General features: G+C 54.1%; 8 protein-coding genes across 8 annotated transcripts; 6 read left to right on the top strand and 2 right to left on the bottom strand.

The window, feature by feature from the left end:
- Positions 1 to 177: 177 nt before the first annotated feature.
- On the top strand, positions 178 to 2,854 carry BO70DRAFT_413570 (alpha-amylase; the record flags this gene model as incomplete). Its single annotated transcript, XM_025547329.1, has 8 exons — positions 178 to 461; positions 581 to 997; positions 1,140 to 1,738; positions 1,828 to 1,878; positions 1,965 to 1,985; positions 2,081 to 2,300; positions 2,446 to 2,698; positions 2,830 to 2,854. The coding sequence occupies exons 1-8, from the start codon at positions 350 to 352 to the stop codon at positions 2,852 to 2,854; spliced, it is 1,698 nt and encodes a 565-aa protein (XP_025396622.1). The 5' UTR covers positions 178 to 349.
- A 2,695-nt stretch (positions 2,855 to 5,549) lies between these two features.
- Positions 5,550 to 6,715, bottom strand: BO70DRAFT_389274 (GPI anchored serine-threonine rich family protein). The gene is made up of 4 exons (XM_025546067.1): positions 6,355 to 6,715; positions 6,088 to 6,301; positions 5,724 to 6,012; positions 5,550 to 5,680 (listed from the first exon to the last, which is right to left on the bottom strand). Exons 1-4 carry the CDS (start codon positions 6,404 to 6,406, stop codon positions 5,591 to 5,593), a joined length of 645 nt encoding a protein of 214 aa, XP_025396621.1. The 5' UTR covers positions 6,407 to 6,715; the 3' UTR covers positions 5,550 to 5,590.
- Positions 6,716 to 7,616: 901 nt separating this feature from the next.
- On the top strand, positions 7,617 to 8,397 carry BO70DRAFT_113701 (uncharacterized protein). Its single transcript, XM_025537900.1, has one exon. It carries the CDS (start codon positions 7,817 to 7,819, stop codon positions 8,291 to 8,293), a length of 477 nt encoding a protein of 158 aa, XP_025396620.1. The 5' UTR covers positions 7,617 to 7,816; the 3' UTR covers positions 8,294 to 8,397.
- Positions 8,398 to 8,827: 430 nt separating this feature from the next.
- On the top strand, positions 8,828 to 9,150 carry BO70DRAFT_113697 (uncharacterized protein). The gene has a single exon (XM_025537899.1). The coding sequence runs from the start codon at positions 8,931 to 8,933 to the stop codon at positions 9,108 to 9,110; it is 180 nt and encodes a 59-aa protein (XP_025396619.1). The 5' UTR covers positions 8,828 to 8,930; the 3' UTR covers positions 9,111 to 9,150.
- A 1,095-nt stretch (positions 9,151 to 10,245) lies between these two features.
- BO70DRAFT_341967 (L-ascorbate oxidase) lies at positions 10,246 to 12,576 on the top strand (the record flags this gene model as incomplete). The annotated part of the gene is made up of 3 exons (XM_025541351.1): positions 10,246 to 10,492; positions 10,551 to 11,025; positions 11,089 to 12,576. 3 exons carry the CDS (start codon positions 10,246 to 10,248, stop codon positions 12,338 to 12,340), a joined length of 1,974 nt encoding a protein of 657 aa, XP_025396618.1. The 3' UTR covers positions 12,341 to 12,576.
- A 418-nt stretch (positions 12,577 to 12,994) lies between these two features.
- On the bottom strand, positions 12,995 to 15,777 carry catA (catalase catA; the record flags this gene model as incomplete). Its single annotated transcript, XM_025545489.1, has 5 exons — positions 15,388 to 15,777; positions 15,016 to 15,328; positions 13,196 to 14,871; positions 13,089 to 13,094; positions 12,995 to 13,033 (listed from the first exon to the last, which is right to left on the bottom strand). Exons 1-5 carry the CDS (start codon positions 15,619 to 15,621, stop codon positions 12,995 to 12,997), a joined length of 2,268 nt encoding a protein of 755 aa, XP_025396617.1. The 5' UTR covers positions 15,622 to 15,777.
- Positions 15,778 to 16,576: 799 nt separating this feature from the next.
- BO70DRAFT_399037 (uncharacterized protein) lies at positions 16,577 to 16,991 on the top strand (the record flags this gene model as incomplete). The annotated part of the gene is made up of 2 exons (XM_025546835.1): positions 16,577 to 16,585; positions 16,728 to 16,991. 2 exons carry the CDS (start codon positions 16,577 to 16,579, stop codon positions 16,989 to 16,991), a joined length of 273 nt encoding a protein of 90 aa, XP_025396616.1.
- Positions 16,992 to 18,478: 1,487 nt separating this feature from the next.
- Positions 18,479 to 19,228, top strand: BO70DRAFT_113609 (uncharacterized protein). Its single transcript, XM_025537898.1, has 3 exons — positions 18,479 to 18,877; positions 18,921 to 18,976; positions 19,048 to 19,228. The coding sequence occupies exon 1, from the start codon at positions 18,601 to 18,603 to the stop codon at positions 18,859 to 18,861; it is 261 nt and encodes an 86-aa protein (XP_025396615.1). The 5' UTR covers positions 18,479 to 18,600; the 3' UTR covers positions 18,862 to 18,877; positions 18,921 to 18,976; positions 19,048 to 19,228.
- The last annotated feature ends 1,368 nt before the right edge of the window (positions 19,229 to 20,596 follow it).

The raw sequence follows: 20,596 nt of genomic DNA, 5'->3' as shown, positions 1-20,596 counted from the left end.
AATAATAATGAAGACTCGGCTGGGTCCTATGACCTGCGGGCTGCGGACTGCGGACTGCGGACTACTTTCCGGGCCTGGACTTGTCACTTCCCACCTACATACATACTATTTACCTGCCAACCTTGGTTTGAATGCCATTGGATTGATTGATTGATTGATCCATACATTACGTTTTGGATTGGGGTTGTTAGTCTTTGAGCTAACCTGTCCTGGATTACATTGATTGAATTGGTTTGTTTGGAAGGATCTATAACCTCTTTTGTGTGTGTGTTTGTGTTTGTGCTGCTGTTTGTAGGGGTGTGATAGCCAGAGCTATACAGACTATTGAGTATTGAGTATTGATTGCATCATGCTATCCTTTCTCACGGCGTGCCGGCCACGGCGGAGAAAGGGCCAGCAACAGCACCAGCAAACCCAACAACAACAACACCATCAAGAGCCAAACTGGAAAGAAATTGAAGGTGAGTAGCCATCTACATTCTACATTCTACCTTCCACCCACCCACATCTCATCCGTCCCATCCATCCCAATGATCCCACCCCAATTCCAATCCCAAACTCGATATCTAACACCCCCCAGAAAAAGCCTCCCACCTCCCCACCCACCCCTCCTACCACACCCCCACACCCAACAGCACCCTCTTCGAAACCTTTGAATGGCACACCCCGTCCTCCGCGTCATCGCGCCACTACCCGCGCCTCCGCGCCGCGCTCCCCGCGCTACACGCCGCCGGCATCACGGACATCTGGCTCCCGCCCGGCTGCAAGGGCATGGACGCGCACGGCAACGGCTACGACATCTACGATCTGTACGACCTGGGGGAGTTCGAGCAGAAGGGGGCGACGAGCACGAAGTGGGGGTCGCGCGGGGAGTTGGAGGAGCTGTTGGGGGTCGCGAGGGAGTTGGGGGTCGGGGTTGTTTGGGATGCGGTGCTGAATCATCGGGCTGGGGCGGATGGGTGTGAGGCGTTTGAGGCAGTGAGGGTTAGGGAGGGGAGTATGTTTTCCTTTCCTTCTTTCTTTCTTTCTTCTTTTGCTTGTTTATTTGTTCATCTATATTTCTTGTTGAGAGGGAGAGGGGGTGGGGGTGGGGGTGGGAGTGAACGAGTGAGGCTGACGGGAAATCAATATCAATATAGGACGGGACATTGAAACGGGCCCCGCGCTCGAAATCAACGGCTGGACACGCTTCGACTTCCCCGGGCGCGGCTCGACCTACAGCACGCAGAAATACAACTGGAACCACTTCAGCGGGGTGGACTGGGACGACAAGAGGCAAGAGAAAGCGATTTTCAAGATCCGGGGCGCCCACAAGACCGGCTGGGCCGACGACGTGGGCAAGGAGAACGGCAACTACGACTACCTGATGTTCGCGGACGTGGACTACGCGAACGCGGAGGTGCGGGCGGATGTGCTGCGGTGGGGGGCGTGGATTAGCTCGCTGCTGTCGCTGAAGGGGATGCGGTTGGATGCCGCGAAGCATTTCTCGATGGGGTTCCAGCGCGAGTTCATCGATCATGTGCGGCGCGAGACGGATGCGGAGTTCTGGGTCATGGGGGAGTATTGGTCGGGCGACGTGAAGGAGTTGGTCGGGTATCTGGAGGAGATGGAGTATAGGGTTTCGGCGGTGGACGTGCCTCTGGTGGTGAATTTCTCGAGACTGTCGAGGACGCCGGGCGCGGATCTGAGGAGGGTGTTGGAGGGGACGCTGGTCGAGTGTCGGCCGGATAATGCGTTGGTATGTCTTTTCCCTCCGTCCTTTTCTCCAGACGTAAGGACATGTGTCTGTGTGTGTGTGTGTCTGCATATGTGTACGGAGTACTGCAGAGTGAAGAAAGGCTGATAGATGAACAGACCTTCGTCGCGAATCACGACACGGTAAGTCCCCCAGTCAATCGGTCTCGTTCGCTTTCGTTTCTTTTAGTCCGAACCGGCAGCGCTGACGTGGACATGCACACGCACAGCAACCAGGACAAATGCTCGAGGTGAGTACCTACATCCATACCCCGGACACTCTGCCTCCACGCTACCCCGGATAAGCAGCTTAGCCTCCCCGGAGACCCGACTAACGACGTGGCAGAACGTGGTGTCGCCGCAATTCAAGCCGCTGGCCTACGCCCTGATCCTCCTGCGCAAAGGCGGCCAGCCCTGCGTCTTTTACGGGGACCTGTACGGCGTCAACCACGGGGACAAGCCACTGACCCCCGCCTGCGAGGGCAAACTGCCCCTGCTGACGCGCACTCGGCAGTTGTATGCCTACGGCGAACAGCAGGATTACTTCGACCAGCCGAATTGTATTGGTTGGTTTCTCCTTCTATTTCCCGACCGGATGGGTGTCTGACCATCCATCCATCCATCCATCCATCCTGATCTATTCATATGCTATCCCATCCTATCCTATCTACGGAGTATATTACTCACATATGGACCACTAACGGAGAAAAGGCTTCATCCGCTACGGCAACGCCCTGCACCCATCCGGGCTGGCCTGCGTCCTGAGCAACGGCGCGGCGGCCCAGAAGCGCATGTACGTTGGCGCCAACCACGGCCACGAGAAATGGACGGACGTGTTACACGACGAGGCCCGACCGGTGGTCATCGATGAGTCTGGCTACGGGGTTTTCCCTGTCCCGCGCATGGGGGTCAGCGTGTGGGTGAATGCCGCGGCCCCTGGCCGAGACAGTCTCGCCCTGCCGTTGTAAGTGCCGTCCCACTTTCACTGCCACTGCCACTGGAAATATCAGGATTCTATTTCCGTTTTCCCGTGGGCTTGAATTTGAGGCTGAGTTGAGTGATTGAGTGACTGACTGACTGACTGGATATATATAGTGATGCTAATATATATCAACACTAAGTTGAATAACTAACTAACTAGAGTACCTGTATGGGGTATGTGTATAGTGTATATTATATTTAACAACTAACTACCTACCTACCTACCTACTTACTTAATTCGCGACTGTAGAGGAGAGGACTTTTGACTGACTGACTGTACCGGTACATAGCACACATGCAGGCACGCAGCCAGGCATACAGTAGATAGCATCATCATCATCACAATCACAGTGGCAGTAATCATGTGCAAAAAAAAAAAAGAAAAGAAAAGAAACACACTAAGCCCAATTCCCGCGCCCCTCCTCCCCAGCCCCCAAATTACTGAGAGACAACCCATACATGAAAACCCAAATCCACATCCAATCACCCCCCGCCCGACTGGACCTAGCGAACCTAAAAATAATCCTACTGTAAAGTACGGAGTGCAGTAGATAAGATACACTAACTACACACAACACAGTAATCTGCCCGATTTCCGCTCTTTCCGGTGGATCCGAACTGCCGCTGCAATCTATCTACATAGTAACTAACTACAATACGGAGTAGAAAAAGTAGATACTGGGAGGTCTGCGACTGGAGGACGGGAATCCAACCAGATCTGGAAATTGATCCCTGGTTGGTTGGTTGGTTAGTTGTGTCCGAACGGAGAGTCGGAGTGGGTGGATTGGGACTTCGGCACCGCCCGACAGGAAGATTCCTTCCTATCTGGGACTGCTCGCGCTGACGGTCTGAACCACGGCTCGGACAGAGAAAAAGACAATCAGCAAACAGAGGGGTTTTTGCAAACGCCGTCTTTACGTACATATACGTCTTTTGCATGCGGTTCTGTATGGATGTATCTTGTACGTACTTGGGTATGTGAGTAAGGGTACGGAGTACAGGTACAGGTACTCCGTACTGGGTTCAATACACTGACTGATACTCCGTAGGTAGAACTGGATGGATGGCGATGTGGACCCATGTCCACGCCCCATGCCCCATGCCCAGCTCATACCCACGCCCCCATGCCCTACAGGGTCAGGGTCAGGGTCAGGGTCAGGCTCGGGTCGGGGTCGGATCAGGGTCTTCTCTCCCACCCACCACCCACCCATCTACTTATCTGGGAATCTGAGCATCTAGCATCGATCAGTACGGAGGAGTATCATCTACATACCCGATACGGATCGATTATCGACCGACTATCGATCGGTATCTACGGTACTATATATACTATCTAGTATCTATGGTAGTCTACTCCGGAGGTACTCCATGGAGTAAATGCAACCCAACTTGGTGGTCCTTTCTCCTACTGCACACAGTATAGACTGTAGACATGTCTCGGAAACTTCGCGCGATATCCCCGCTTGCTAATTACCTAGTGCTTCCACCAGTGGGTCTCGGAGAATTGCGAAAAAGGTGGCCAAACGGGGTAGCTAGCTAGCTATAGTCCCTAGTATCTACCGCACCGCACAAGGTCCACCAGAAGACAGACAGTAGTATCCTGTAACCAACCGTAAGTAAAGAATCGTCGTCCGTCCGTCCCTCAGATCGAACTCGAAAGAATCTCCAGGGTCCTTCCCGGGTCGTCTTAGTGGGGTGGGGGCAAAGGGGAGTGGTGGGTGGGAAAGGGTCCTCGGGAAGGGGAAGTCTGGTGCGACTGCGAGACGAGACGAGACGAGACGAGACGAGACGGAGCTGGGGGGTCTTCGGACGGTTACATCCTTACCTGTCTACCTACCTAACTTACATCTTTACATCGTTACGATCAATAAGAATATCCGGGTTGTGTTTACCTAGGTATTCGTGGCTGGTGGATTGGATTGGGTTGGGTTGGGCGTGGCTGGACTCGGATATCGCCGTGGTTTTTTTTTCTGCTGCTGCTTGGGTTTGTGCTTTGAGTTTGACTTTGGGGGTGATGTGAGGAGGAAGTATCTGCCGAGGTGTACCGGTAGAAGGTCAGGTACCTAGGTACATAAGTACCTGTGTATTGTATATACCTGGCTGTGTGGGATTTTACTGTAGATACTGAGGTAAGCAAGCAAAGTAAGTAGTAGATAAGTAGTAACTAAGGCTGTCGGCACATCCAGTCACGCAGGTACCGACCCACCAGTCGAACGAGCATGGTGCTGTTACTGTTAGACTTAGACCCTGATCAACAGCCGCCCACTGCGGAAGATGCCGATAGGTGTTCGGTGTTCGATGCTGGTTGATCGGCGGTTACTGATAGTCATAGTCGACAGTGGTGGCTGTTGTATAGATTGCTATCTTGCAGTAGTTCATACATATATATATGATGTGCCTGGGGAAATCGCTGCGGTTTGGAATTGAGGGGACGGATCTGCGGTGTATTGCATTGATGTGCACGGGATGGATTTGCTGCAGGGTGGTCTTGCCGCTGCATGAATCTGTTGACGAGATGAAGCTACTACAGGATGGATAGATTGCAGATTGGATGGGCTAAGGCATGAATCGACTACAGAGAGATCTACTCCAAATAAATGCATGCGTACGTGGTAGTGAGTACGGAGTATTGACAACAGAACAAATCTACTAGACAAACGCACACGGTAGATAGTAATGGTAATTATTATGAAGCTATGTAGAATAGTTACAGTACAACCGCGCATTAAATCATAGAGCGACCAGACCAACTAGCCGACCATCATTATCCATCCGTCCTGTATATATCCACGATCGCATCTCAGCAACAGCCAGTCGGCTTACAGGGTGAACGCCAGCATCATCATCAGACCGGCAGCGGCGGAGACGGGGGCAGTCAGGGCGACGGCGGCGCCGGTGGACGTGGGGGCGGTGGTGGAGGTGCCGTTGGCGGAGGTGCCAGCAGTGGAAGAAGCGTGGGAAGACACTGCAGTCGACAGAGTGTTAGCACCCGTCACAGTGGTACTCACGCCGGAAGTCGAAGACCCGGAGGAGGTGGTGGTGTTCGAGCTAGTGGTGGTGCTGCCCTGGGATGAGGAGGATGAAGAGGAGGAGGCAGTACCGGTGGAGGTAGTGCTGGCAGTGGAAGTGCCAGTGGAAGAAGAAGTAGAAGAAGAAGTGCCAGTGGACGAGGCGCTGGTGGAGAGGGTGGAGCTGGAGCTGGAGCTGGCAGAGCCGTCGACGGTGAACTGGTTGGATTGCGCGAGAATTCCGGTGTTCTGGGTGGAGTCGGACATCAGGTTGATCTGGTAACCGTCGCTGTGGTGGGCGTGGTTAGTTGGGAAATAGGGATAACATAGGCGAGGGGCGCCCGTGGGCGCGATTGGACCTTACCCATCGGTAACGCCGGACACGCTGGAGATCGTGTAGGATCCCTTGGAGGTTTCGACGTCGGAGGCGAGCTTGGTGTCGACGCTAGGGTAGATGGCGTTGTTGACGAGGTAGATGTTGAACGAGGTGGGGTCGGTGTCGACGGAAGTCCACGTCACGGTGAAGGACTTGGACAGGTCAACATCCTCGCCCTTGGTGGGAGAAGTGACATTGAGAGCTGGAGATGGTCAGCGCCAGTATCAGATCGGTCGGGACGGGAGGGGTACGAACCGCCAACGAAGGCAGCCAGAGGCAGGAGAGACACGGCGTGAGACAAACGCATGGTGGCTAAGAATCAATCGATAAACGAAAGGTGGGAGGTTAAAAAGTTGGTAACGAGTGGTGGTGGTGGTGGTGGGGGGAGGGATGGGAGTGAGAAAAGTCGACAGATCAGGCAGAGGCAGGGTTAAATAGTGGGATGAGGGCCTCTTATGTCTCAGAAAGTAAGCACGCTCTATACCAGACCAACCAACTGCCCAGCACGATGGTTGGAGGCGAAAACTCGGATGTCTACCGGCACGGTTGCTAAGTATAACCGTTTGAGACCCGGTCCGAACTACGAACTACTCCGTACCACTATTCTTACTGATCGCCTATATATAGCCTGAGTCAACGAACCAAAGGACCGGAGTGTCTCTGGGATGGGGAGGTTTCTAATGACAGCCGACTCTTGGGCATTCGGAAAACCTTGGGGAACACTGGGAAGCGGGCATAGCCGCTGGGATTGGGCGGGTTTCAGGTGTTGCAAGTATTGGCCAACGGAGGGCATGTTTGTCTCTCGCCTAAACGGCCTGGGGGGGCACTTCGATAGCAGGCTACTCGACAGGTCTCTCGTCTCTCGTCTCTCGTACTCTTTCCGACACGCCAACACGCCACTAGTGCGGCCTTGGCAGGGCCAACTGGCTGAGGAGATAAAAAAAAAAGAATGGATGACACCATCATGAGGTTCAGACGTTCGGTAGGACGAGTGGCCAAATCAGGGCTGTGCAGCATCATCGGTTGTTCTCCGATAAGGTGAGACCGAACGTCCCTGTTTTCGCTGCCGAACAACAGATAATGCAAGGGATGGATTTGGTGTAGTGAGTGAATGACCTGTCCATCGTGTATTCAAAGTAGAGTGTCGGACCTGCCACCTCTTATCTCCCCACTGCCGTGCCGTGTTCCCCCCTTGATTCTGCTGTCGCCGTACCACTCGGTATTGAGCGGACATCCTCTCTCTGCCTTGATTCGATTCACTGAGCTGGCGATCAATGTGGAGTAAGGTTGGAGTTATCTCAAATCTCAGGCAAAACATTTAGCCCCCTTTCCTTTCCTTGCCCTTCCTCTCCTTCCATCGGAGCAGTCCAAGATCCCCAACCGGCCGAAGACACGGGCTTATCGAACCCCGATTGTGCGACTCTCACCAACAAAGGAGGCTTACACCTCTTCCACTGTTCCACGAGCCGCAGTCGAGTCGATTCAAAAGCGCCCAACCGGTTATGGTTGCACCCCAGGGGCAACGAACGGCCAAGGCACCTTCCCCGCAAAATATCAGTCTGCATATTTTGCCGCAATCCTTGCTGGAGTCGTCGCGTGCATCGGTGGCTGCGATAGATCTACAGCAGTCGATACGGCTAATAGCTACATCTCTTATTGAAGGGGCTAGTAGGAAATGAGCTTGTTTTGATGATTCGACATATCGATCCTCCTACTTATGCATTCATCCTCGATCGCGTTTGTTAGGTATCTACCGAAGTATGGTACCGTACCATTCATCTCCATGGGCCAATTCAGAACCCACCCAACTGCCATGGATATAGAATCTCCGCCAACCGGTAGTAGCCATGCATATGATCCCCTTATGCGTGCTCTATCATCCGTGTATAGCTTCACCCGGGCTGGACCCAGACAGTGCGACAATACTGAGTATCCCTACTTCATACCAAGGGCACTACATATTTCCTCAGTCTTTCAGCATCCTCTAGGTCCGAAGCTAGCTAATCTTCCCGGCCTATTTGACATTGGTCATTTCCCATCCAAGCTTGCTATTGACGCCATCGGGTTATCCTTTCACATTCGAGACTTGCTTGCGCTATCACAAGACCCGACTCCCATCGGGATGCCGCATCTGGCTAGGTTCAATAGTCGACTGGGGGTTGTCTTTGAGACCAGGGTCATAAAGGTATATTGACGAGCAAGTACAGTACAAGCTTTTCTCCAAGCTGTGCTGGCGGAGCTTGTAAACTCCCTCCAAGCCCGTCTGTTAGTTGCATTAGGGGCTAGCAGAAGCAATAATACCAGGTGGGTTGAGGTTATTTACCCTCTCATTTATTGATATAGTTTTACTTTGACGGTCGAGACGGAAATGACAATACTCCATTCTCGCAGCGAATTCTTCCTCATATGCATAGGCTACTTATCTGTACCTTGAAAAGGTATGTACTATAGATGGCCCTGCAGAAACAGGACCACGCGAGACAGAAATGAAGAACCGATTCCAGTAAATATGAAAGGCGAGCTACACGAGGCCCAGCGCGGATCATCCCAAAAGCTCCTCGGGGCACAAAGGTACAGCTCTTGGCCAGAAGCGCCACAGTGCCACAGAACCACCACAGGCCGGTACGCATGAAAGTACTGTAGCTTCCATATGCACGGGTGGCCTGATGGCTGACTGAGCCCTTTTATTGGCGAGGAGGCTGTATGGAGTAGTCGTTGGTGTTGTGAGTTTTAGACCGATAGACAAAGCTAGTGAGTGGGGTAGTGCTCAGAATGTGAATCCATATACAATCAGGGTGGTGATATGCTTGGTGAGGTCTTGGAGATTGTTGATGGCAGTTGTTTACTCCAGGCGTGACTATGTCGCAGTGGCTCCTTTTTTTTTCGAAAAAAGTTGTTTTTTTTTTCTTCTCGTACGATGGGCTCTTTCTTTAGTCTTTTACTTTTCCAACAGGCAGGTAAACCTCTGGATCAACATGATGATACCGAGGGTGGTGAACCACTGTAGATAGGGGTGGTAGTGAATAAATATATTTCAAGCACGAGCCGACCAAAACACCATGCCGAAGTCCATTCTCTGTGGAACACCGCAAATTACAGGAATTTCCTCCGTCCTTATAGTATCTTATCAATGCCTTCTGCTATTTTCTCTCTTACAAGACAACTATTTTGCAAGTCCGAGGGTGAATGCTAAGCGTTGGATGGTGAGTTGTTGTGGGTAGGGTGCGGTGCGGGCTTATCCGTCACCACGAGTCAAGCTAAACAGAAAGCGCCTGGAGAAAGCCACATGGAAGTAGACAATCTGTACTCTGTGCAGCGTCACGGTAAATGGAAAGAAAATATCTTCCGTGCTGCAAAAATGGAGCAAAAATGGCCGAGGGAGGAGAATAAAGGGAGACCCCCAGCATTCAAGACATCCAGGGACCGCCACGTTATGACCGCCGCGTTCTTCCCCGAGTGAATGTACTGTCTCATCATCCACCGGATCCACTCTTGGTCGGGCTGTTTTGACTTATAATCACCTTGCGGATGGTTCTGCTTTCTGCTTCCTACGGTATAAGGCCATTATGTGTTGGCCCCAGGCAGATGTGTCACGTGACCACCAGACGAGGCTTGAGGGCCCCCAGGCATTGGAACCGGCATCAGCGCCTGCGTCACTGACCCCCAGGCTCAGTGACGCAGACAAACAGTGCTTTCACGGCTGTGTAGATGCTGTAAATAGATCCCCTGAACAAAAAGTAGCCTGTTGACCTGCAAGCAGGACATCAACCACCCCGAACGCAGAGGCCCCGGTCGGATGCGGCAGCGATCGGCCGCGATCGGGTGTGGCATTCCTCCGTCGACAGCCCTGGATGGCACGGCTGGGGATGCATCCACCGAGCCCATCGGTGTCTCTGCTGTCTCTACCGTCCGCCATCTCGGCACCCGCATTCCTCGCCTTTCTGCATTGTTGACAGAACTCCGGATACATGATGCGGATGCCGAAACCACCACGACAACAATGCGTCCGAGGGCGCGTCTGGGGTATAAGACAAAACAAGATGTCTCGGTCTCGTCTCCGTGGAGGGGATCCATGACCCGGATATCTTGACTGCAGTCTGTCGCTTCGTCCGTTTCCCCTCGTCTCCGCGGCTTTTCTCTTCCAGCATGAAATTGTCTCACACCGGGCTGGTCCTGCCAGCCCTCACCTGTCTCTTCCAATGGGTCGATGGACGCGTGGTGGACTTCACCCTCGACCTGACATGGGAGGATCGCCCTGTCGCCGGCACCATGCGGAAGACCATCCTCACCAACGGTCAATTCCCCGGCCCGCCTCTGCGCGTCAAGCAGGGCGACCAGGTCAGGATCCTGGTCAACAATGCCATGCCCTTCCAGACCACCATGCACTGGCACGGTGAGTTCAATAACCGTCCTGCGTTTGTCCCTCTGGACCTTCCTCTGATGAGCCCTAGGTATCGCCCAGTACGGCACCCCGTGGTCTGACGGCGTGCCGGGTCTCACGCAGACGCTCATCGAGCCGGGCGATTCATTCCTGTACGAGTGGGAGGCGCTGGACTACGGCTCCTATGCCTACCACTCCCACACCAGAGCCCAAATCGACGACGGTCAATTCGGAGCCATCTATGTCGAGCCGGACGAGTCGGTCCCCAGGCCGTTCCATCTGATCAGCAACCGCACGGCTGATCTGCGGGCTTTGCTGCAAGCCGAGAAGAACACCCAGCCTCTCATCATCTCCGACTGGCGGTACTTCACTGCGGAACAGACCCTGGAAATCGAAGAGGCCTCCGGCGTGCAGGCATACTGCGCCAATTCGGTTCTCCTCAACGGCAAAGGCTCCATCCTGTGTCCCCCGCAAGAGCATATCAATGAGCTCACTCGATCAGGGGAGAAGGGGGTGCTTGGGAATCAAACCATGTCTGATATGGGGTAAGTCAACTCCACCGTGGACGCGGACGGCCGCTCGCAGAGACCATGAACTGACCTCCACAGCTGCATGCCACCTCTTGCTGCTCGACTGGGCTTCTTCCCCTTCGACGCCAGCAAGATCCCCGACGGCTACTACCAGGGCTGCAAACCCAGCACCGGGCCAACGGAAGTCCTGCACGTCGACCCCCAGACCCAGTACGTCAGCTACGATCTGATCAGCTTGGCGGGCACATCCAACCTGGTATTCTCGATCGACGAGCACCCGATGATCGTCTACGCCATCGACGGCCGCTACGTCGAGCCCCTCGAAACCAAGGCGATCAACGCCTTCGTCGGATCGCGATACTCGGTCATGGTGAAGTTGGACCAGCCCGTGGGGCAATACACCCTGCGCGCGGCCAACAAATACGCCAACCAGATCATCAACGGCACGGGCGTGATGGCCTACCGCGGCTCGACGCCCGCCCAATTCAACACCTCGCAGCCCTATATCAACGAGGTCGGCACGGCCTTCGACCGCAACGCCACCGACACTGTCCTGGACGAATCCAAAGTCATCCCTTTTCTCCCCGAACCCCCCGCCCTGGTCCCCGACCAGACCGTCATCGTCAACGTCAGCCTCTTCAACTCGTCCTTCCGCTGGGTCATGGGCGGTGCCAACTACCCCATGTCAAACGAGGACATCACCCCGCCGGTACTCTTCAACACCAGCGCGCTGCCGTCCGAGAACATCGTCCAAACCCTCAACAACACCTGGGTCGATCTGATCCTCAACATCTCCACCCCGGGCCAGCCCCAACACCCGATCCACAAACACTCCAACAAATTCTACGTCATCGGCCAAGGAAACACCCCCTGGACCTACTCCTCCGTCGCCGAGGCCATGGAATACATCCCCGAGAGCTTCAACCTCCGCAACCCCCAGATCAGAGATACCTTCCAGTCGCCCCCCTCCACGGCGAGTCTGGGCTGGCTGGCCCTGCGGTACCACGTCGTCAACCCCGGCCCGTTCTTCATCCATTGCCATCTGTCCATGCACGAGAGCGGCGGGCTGGCGATGGTTCTGATGGACGGCGTCGACAAGTGGCCCAAGTTGACCCCGGGGCATACGTTGTTGCCCACTGTCGCGGATACCTCGATCCCGCATCGCCCTATTCGGCATAATAATGTCTCGACCCCGTTTTCGAATTCCACCACCGGGCCGTATTGCAACTCCACCAGACCGAACTGGAGCACGAGCACAGATACGGGCCCGAATCCAACACAATTATATCCCACCTCCCTCTCCACTGCGACGGGGACCGCGAGCACATGATGGTGATGTGGTCCAAGGAGTGAATGAATGGAATGGGTGCATGGAATTTGGTGCCGGTCCACCAACCCAACAACCATCCATCCAACCATCCAACCATCCAACCAGCAAATGTGCAATCTTGTCTACATCTGACTGGTCGACCCTGACCCGACTCTAATAATCATGTATACCACTTGACACGTTATTATTTTTTTTTTTCTTTATGACATTAGACGCGTGGACTTGCGGGCGTTTTTTTTTTTTTTTTTTTGGTTCTTGCATTGACTGACTCGACTCACTGATTATCTATCTAACTACACTTTGCATTACTAATTACTACATTTGTCGAGATGATTACTTGCTTGCTTGCATGCGCGCGTTTATGATAATGGTTTCTTCTTTCCCTTTTGAGCTTAGATGTTTTAGAGGATCTACTATCTCTTAACTATGTACTAACTATCTTCCATCAAGTATCTCTCCAGATTAGGTGATTGATGCCTGTAGTTAATAAGAAATAGTAGATTATACATCATTGTGTCCTCATGGGGGGACTGATCCTGATCCTGATAATGAAGGATACCACCACGCTTGCGCTTGCCTACCAGGCGACAGAAAAGAATGCTGTTGTATTGGTCTTTGTCCTGTCTATCTACCTTGGTGGCTAAACTTTCGTTTTCATGTTGTGGGTAGAGAGAGAGAGAGAGAGCCGAGTATCTTCAATTAACATTCATATTAGAAGAAGTGTCCCAAAATATTACATACTACGTACTACGTACTAGAGGGATAAGAAAAAATACTACACTATATACTTTTGTCCTCCAAACCCCCCCCGGCCCCGGAAAAAAAAAACACCTACCACGCAACAACCTGACTAACCCCATCCAACTCCCTCTTCCAATTCCTATGATTTGAAACCTGATAAAAGAACATCCCAACAAAATCCCTCGCATCCTTTACAATCTGCACCGTGCCCTTTAAGCTCTCGGGCTTCTGCACCCCACCCGCCGTCACAACGCCATACCACTCGACCGGATGCGGATGGGCCTTATCCGCAACCTTGATATCAAGCCCACTGCCCAACGCCTCCTTAATAAACTCCGCTGCCTCACCCGTCCCCGCAATAGCCTTCAAATGTCCGAAAGACTCCGCGATCCAGTAGCGCAGCTGCCCGATCTTCCGGAGCGCGGCGACGTGCGGACCGCCGGGGATGAAAGTGGCGTCGAACATGGTCGAGCGCTGGCCGTCGTACTGGTGGTCTGGGGTGACGCCGTCGGAGGATTGGTTGGATTCGCCGTCGGCGTAGACTGGGGAGCGTTTGGGGGCGATGACGAAGGGGAGGGCGCCAGCGGATTTGATGGCCGTTTGGAGGGCCGTGAAGGCGACGGGGTCGTAGCCGTCGGCGATGAGGATGGCGATGCGGCGCGAGGCGATGGTGGGGGATTTGGCGGGGAACTCGGTCTGCGAGAGGTGAATGGCCCGATGGCCGTGGTTGGGCTTCAGGGCTTTGGAGGGGATGGGGGCTCCGACGGCTTCCGCGACCCTCTGGGCGAGCGGCAGGTCGATTTCGGCGAGGCGTTTGCCCGCGAGCCGGTGGTAGACGACGGGGTCGTCGCAGTGGTCGAGCTCGAAGCTGAAGGCTTTGGTCATGTGTAGCTTTTCGTGGGCGGACATGGAATTGTAGAAGAGTTGGGCTTGCGAGAGGTGCTCCGCGAATTTGGGCGCTAGGGCCCGTTGTTTGGTGCCGCTGACCGGGGCGGGATAGGACGAGAGGCCCGGGCCGGAGGGGGCGGGGTCGGCGGGCTTGCCGGCTTCGAAGCGGTTGGGCCAGTAGTTGACTGTGCCTTTGGTGATGCGGTGGCGCATGGCCCCGTCGCGGTTGTGGTTGAGGAATGGGCAGACGGGGCGATTGATGGGGAGTTCTTCCCAGTTGATGCCGAGACGGCTGATCTGGGTGTCGAAGTAGGAGAAGTTGCGGCCTTGGAGGAGGGGGTCGTCAGAGAAGTCGATGCCGGGGACGATGTGCGAGGTGCAGAAGGCGACTTGTTCCGTCTGGGGGAAGAACTCGTCGACGTTGCGGTTGAGTTCGAGCACACCGATGGTGCGCGGTGGGACAAGGTCCTCGGGCCAGATCTTGGTGGCATCGAGAACGTCGAACTCGAAGTCGTCCTGCTTGTCTTCGGGGATGGTTTGGATGGAGAAGTCCCACTTGGGGAACGCGCCGTTGTCGATGGCCTCCATCAGATCCTTGCGGTGGAAGTCGGGATCCTGGCCCGCTAGCTTGAGGGCTTCGTCCCATACGAAGGAGTGCACGCCGAGATGGGGCGTAAGGATGAACTTGACGAAGTGGCGCTTCCCGTCCTTGTTGATCAATGAGAAGGTATTTACGCCAAAGCCTTGCATCATACGGTAGGACCGAGGGATGGCACGGTCTGACATGGCCCACATGTACATGTGAGTGGCTTCTGGGTGCAGGTAGGTGAAGTCCCAGAAGTTGTTGTGTGCCGTCTGGCCCTGGGGCACCTCATTGTGCGGTTCAGGCTTTACCGCGTGGACTAATCGTGTCAGTCTGCTGTAGTCTGCAATATAGCAAAGCGGTGGAGTAGAGCAGGCATTTGGGGCAGTATAGCAAAAAAAACAGTAGATGAGGATGTATATGTAGCAATATACCAATGCCACTCATCGAAATCAAAACGTACCAAAATCCGGAAACTTGACCGCATCCTGAATAAAGAAAACCGGAATATTATTTCCCACAAGATCCCAATTTCCCTCGTCTGTATAAAACTTGATTGCGAATCCACGGACATCGCGCACAGTATCAGCGCTCCCCTTGCTGCCCTGCACAGTAGAAAAGCGGACAAAGACGGGGGTGTTCCTCGAGGTATCATTCAAGATGCCAGCATGGCTGACATCTTCGCAGGTCTCGAGCAACTTGAAGTTCCCAAACGCTCCTGTTCCGCGCGCATGGACGACGCGCTCAGGGATCCGCTCGTGGTCGAATCGGTGGATCTGGAACGGATCAGCTACTCAGTTCCTGTTTTGGTGGTCACTTGTGGTGGTGGCGGTACCTTTTCTCGGCCAATTTGATCCTCCAGCAAGGATGGCCCGATGTGTTTGCCGTCGGTCGGTCGCAACCATTGGTCGGTGTTGCTGATGGACACGCCGTGATCGGTGGTAAGGCGCTGCTCCGGGGTGACATCGACTGTGTCTCGCTCCAGGTCGACGGCCTTTTTGTTCTTGGAGGAGGCGCCTTTGACGGCCTCTTGGGCTCTTTCGAGCCCTCCAGCTACGAATGTAGCCATGGCGAATGCGGTGCTGTGAAGATGATATCGAGTTTTAGGACATGGATCTGCGAAAGAAGCAGTCCAGACATGGGCATAGCAGCCTAGGTGGTTTATATTATCGTGGAATTGCTAGGTAATAATAGGCATATGGTTGGTCCATGACAATGGTGACGGTGATCGTGGTAAATGGTGGTTGAAGTAAGGATGACGTCTGGACCGAAACGTCATTGTGACTGTCAAACCCTAATTACTGTCCGACAGCACCAACATACTATTCCGTTGCGAATAAGCCATAACAATGCCAAGACTGGTAAACTAAATCTGTATCATTTGGGGAGTGGTAATTGGTGGTTGAGCCTCCGTTCATGAACAGTACGTAGGTACATGACACTCCGTGTGGGGTGATACTTACCCAAATCATCTTCGATTTTGACGAATGATGGCGGTTGCTTTGTTTATGCACGGCACATGTGCCGAACCGATATTCCCTAGTTTAAGGTTAGTGCCATCTCCGGTTGACGCGGGCAGAAAGCGTGCCGATAAAACATTGTATTGCAATCAAGACACACTCATAAATGCCCAGCATCAACAGTCCCAGATAGGCGTTAGTGCGACACAACCTTGCCCAGAAGTGCATCATGTGGAGAAAGCGATGAAGTGACCGAATGCTCGAATGAATGTTAGCTAGACCCAGCACACCCCGAGGGAAAGGTTTTAGATAGCTAGCCTGGCTTGGTTAGACAGAGCTTGACGACACTCATCGTCCGTGTCTACTCCGCACGCCAAGGTTTGTCTGTCCATGATGGTGCTGTTCAAGGGAACTATATCAGTAGAGGTTAGCGTCACCCAATTGACCTAAAAGAAGAGTCGAGAGAACATGTTCATCGTCTACAAGACTGGAAAAGCACTATGATACGAGTGTGACTCGGGGCTCGGGAATTCGGTCGGCAGCAAACAGAGAGACCAGTTAGAAATGACATGGGTGAGCTTCTGCGGCTTTGATCTTGCCAATATGCTTGCCAATATCGGCTAGACAATTTGACAAAAAGTCATCTTAGAACACAGCACCACGGCACCTACTGACAACGCAAGTCAACCAAGAAACGCGGCAGAGAATCCAGTAGCTCGACCTATCAGGCAGACCGGGTCACCATGGCATTTTTGGGGCGTCCTACCTGGAAAGTATCCCCGAGGCATTGGATGAATGGCAAGCGTCCCGCATCCTCCTAGTCATGAGCATGGCCGTTGATACGAAGACCTCGGTGATCAAAGACTTGGATGCCCGCCTTTCACACTTCTCGCTACAGAAGAAAACCGGGGTGGGGATTCATGGCCCCTACAAGGACCCCATCAACATTACGCACACGATCAAAAACCACGATATCTAAGCCGCCGTGTCCATCGGATCCGAGCCTAACTTGGACGCGTGCAATATCGCAGTCATGCTCAGTGGAACTCTGCCGGCGGGATGCAATGTCGATGATATGGGAGCATTGGTAGACCAGGACCATGGCCCTGCGTGTCCTGAGGGAATCAACGCGGCCACGACCAAGATGATATGCGTACCGACTAGTCCAGTACAGATGGGTGGAATTCCTATTCTTGCGACAAAAATGCTAAGTGGAAGAAGCGGCAATTTAGACACCCGGAGGGATCGTGGGTATTGATGCTGGCGGATCCCCGGGTCGCTCGCATCATACGCCCCACCTGTGGCTGGCATCCGGGGTCCGGGCCATTGATCATTTCGTGGAGTGCCTGTCAGTGTCATGAGGAAGCGGAAGCCCATGTCATAAGAAAAAGGGCTGCGTCGTTTGGTCTGGGGCCTGGATGAGCTCCATATTGAACAGGAGAGTCAGGACAAAAAAGAGATGCTGAAAGGAATCCCCAACTGCTCAGCGGGGTTCCCGAGATGCCCTCATCCTGTCCATGTAATGGGAAGATTTCTATGGGCCCGGGCCATGCGATCGGCCATCAACTTGTGAACGGCAACTCCACGCGCTGTTCCTACGGCATTCGCTAATCACTCTTGATGACATGCAACTCTTGCTGGCGTGCAGCATGGGAAGTGAGAACTGTAACCCTCGTCTTCGAGCGATCAATCCACTGGTCAGTATGTTATAGGAGTGACGGTATTCTGACCCTGATAATAGATAATCATCCCAAAGCTAACATTTCATAGATAGCTGCATCATCCTACCGGCCACATTGCGATTCACTCAGTCGCAAACGCAAGCTGCGCAGGATTCGATCCTGTGTATCTTCAACGAAGTGATGGATTCCGGAGACGAGCGCCGCTGACGCGCTTTCACGATTCGAGCGGCTATTGGCGCTACCTTCCCGACTGTCGGAAGCTAACGTGACCAGTGACGCACAGTTGCACCAGATCACTAGCATGACCTTGACTGACGTCGTAGCCAGGGACGAGAGCCTCCCGGACAAGGATGGGCTTCTCCGGATTTCAGAAATGGCGAGATAAGCGAGCAATGTCCAACAGCACTGTGCAAACGGTCCCCCGCAGATCGCGCTGCCTACCTATCCTTGGGTTCGTTTCCTTGATGGCTGTTGGAGCAAGGTGGAAAACTCTTATTTATTAGCGTGCCCTTGTCTGGCCTGTAAATAGGTAAAAGACAACAACAATGGCACCAGTGTGACGCGTGTCGAGCGTTGTTGGGTTGTACTATGTCGTAGGCAGGTAGATCTGCGGTCCGCAGGCGAGTGGGAGCAGCCACCCCTGACGTCATGGCTACCCACTCGCCCCATATAACATCCCGCAGGTGGATTCGGTCTTGAAGACGAACGAGCACGACCTTCGCATCCTATCTTAACAGCGCAAGTCAGATTGACCAACTTTCACACAAGTCCTTTCCTCAACTGTATTATTGACCTACATACCTTCCTCCTATCCAGTCCCGGTGTTCCAAATTTGACCACCCAAATTCTCTCTCACCACACAACCCATAACGACGTCATCGAAGACCCACCGAATACCATATCAGAATGCCTTCCTCTCAGGACTCGGGCGTCACTGGCGCAGCCAAATTCGTCACCTCGACGCTGGGTAACACGGTCGGGGGCGTCTCTCGCACGGTGGGCGGCGTGACGGGGGCCGCCGGACGCGGCGTCGGCGACACCATCACCGGCGCGGGGGGCAGCGCGGGGAAGCCCATCGGCGACGCGCTGGGCAGCTTGGGCAGCGGCGTGGAGGATGGAGCCCGCCGAGTTGCGCGCGGGATCGAGGACGCGGGGCAGTGGAAATGATGAACGTGGGAAGGGGGTGGCAAGGCGAAGGAGGGAGTCACAGAAGGGAAGAAGGGGAGGCGGCCGCCGAAGCTGGCGAAGAAAGTGAAGCAGGAGGAGCGGCCGGAGAAGCAGAGTGACGAGACCCCGGGGGAGCCCCAGGCAGGCAAGGCAGAACAGGCAGAACAGGCAGAACAGGGCGGGCAGGCGGTGTACAACGAGTGGCTTTCGGTCGCGATTCTTGGGTTGATCGCGTTGATTCCCGTCATTCTTTTTCTGTGTATTCGCCGGATTATCGTCTTTTTTAATGGTTGAGCTATCCCGGCGATGGCTGTTATGAATTATTTTACTTACTTACTTCGAATACTCTCATGCAAAGGTCTACCCTTGGCAAGAGAGCCACCCCCCGCCATCCGGTCATCCCACGGCCGGCCATTCAAATGACGGACCATGGCAGTTGGAAAGATGGCATCCATTCTTTTGAGAGGTCCGTGGAAGAAGAATGAATGGTACTCCGGGCGACCATGTTCACGAAAAGGGGTGGAGAGCACGGCATGAACATTATCGTTTGGAAAAATAGCGTTGGAATATATATTGATCTCATCCCCCTGGCTTGCCGGTGGGATGCAGCTTTCTGCGCTCCAATTGCTTTTATTGATCCAATATGTGTCTCGAGTACCGTAGTACCTGTCCAAATTCGGCGCACGGAAATTTCAAGGGTCTTTTCATGGTTTTCCCACGGCACTGGATTGTTAATAATGGAGTGGATATAGGTAGAGGAGTCTACAGTAGTATTTCACTCGTGATGTGGCCGGAAGCGGATGTCGTGGGTTATGTACACAAGCCCGTACCGTACACAGGCGACGGCTAGATAGTGCCCGTCGGAGTCTCGGAAATGAGATGGCACAAGCAATAAGCATCCCAGCCCGTACGACCCCCCGACCCCCCGACCCCCCTCTACGTAAGCCGGTCGATCAGATTGATAAGCACCGCATAGCCCAGTCCAGGCAGTGCAGCAGTGCAGAGTTGGGCACTTCGTATTGGTACTGACTGGTACGAGGGAAGCCGACATTGTCAGCCGAACCGCAGTCAGACTTTGCAGGTGGTCAGGTAGATAGAGGGCGGATTGTGAATGCCACCCAGGGAGCCAGGGAACAAGGGCCGCCACGAGCAGCCTCGTTCGGGGCGGGCAAGAGAAAAGTGGCTCCGGAAGTCCGAGGCCGAGCGAACCTTTGGGTAGGTACGGTTAGTTACACTGGGACTAGCCCGCCCAGAGTAGGATCGAGAAGTATCTTCAGCGCCGGGTAGGGCGGCTGAGTCAGGCCCGGACCAGATGGAGGGCTGTGAGTGGCCAGAGGTACCACTCGGGGGCCGCCTGAGCCGAAATCCGCGAATCAAATGGGGGGCGCCCGGGCGGTGGGCGGCGGCAGGCCATCTTAGTCGTTGCTCCCCCCCGTCGCTGGCGGCTTGCTTGCTTGCTTGCTTGCCATCCTTCCGACCTTTGGTCGGGCTTATTATTCATTCATTCATTCATCCGGTCAGCCTCGTCCCTCCTCCTCCCTCTCCTCCTCCTCCTCCTCTACCTTCTTGCTCGCATTCCGACTCCTGGCAATTGCTGCCTCTCGCTGTCCCTCCCCTCCCCTCCCTTCCCCTCCTCTAGACACCCGCGTCTATCGAACTGTCCGCCCGCGCCCCGTCCCTCCACCGATCACCCTCCAACTTACTTCGGTCGGGCCTCGCGCAACCTCTGTCCCTC

The sequence above is a fragment of the Aspergillus heteromorphus genome (assembly GCF_003184545.1).
Source record: "Aspergillus heteromorphus CBS 117.55 chromosome Unknown BO70scaffold_25, whole genome shotgun sequence".
Taxonomy (NCBI): domain Eukaryota; kingdom Fungi; phylum Ascomycota; class Eurotiomycetes; order Eurotiales; family Aspergillaceae; genus Aspergillus; species Aspergillus heteromorphus.
Note: the sequence above shows the minus strand (reverse complement) of the source record. Positions and strands in the feature narration are given on the sequence as shown.

Excerpts from the sequence above, each read along its gene's own strand:
- BO70DRAFT_389274 (XM_025546067.1), bottom strand. The coding sequence starts at position 6,406 with ATGCGTTTGTCTCACGCCGTGTCTCTCCTGCCTCTGGCTGCCTTCGTT. Across the intron at positions 6,302-6,354 it reads TCTGGCTGCCTTCGTTGGCG|CTCTCAATGTCACTTCTCCC; the intron begins GTTCGTACCCCT and ends GACCATCTCCAG. Across the intron at positions 5,681-5,723 it reads CCGGGTCTTCGACTTCCGGC|TGTCTTCCCACGCTTCTTCC; the intron begins GTGAGTACCACT and ends TGTCGACTGCAG.
- BO70DRAFT_113701 (XM_025537900.1), top strand. The coding sequence starts at position 7,817 with ATGCATTCATCCTCGATCGCGTTTGTTAGGTATCTACCGAAGTATGGT.
- BO70DRAFT_113697 (XM_025537899.1), top strand. The coding sequence starts at position 8,931 with ATGGCAGTTGTTTACTCCAGGCGTGACTATGTCGCAGTGGCTCCTTTT.
- BO70DRAFT_113609 (XM_025537898.1), top strand. The coding sequence starts at position 18,601 with ATGCCTTCCTCTCAGGACTCGGGCGTCACTGGCGCAGCCAAATTCGTC.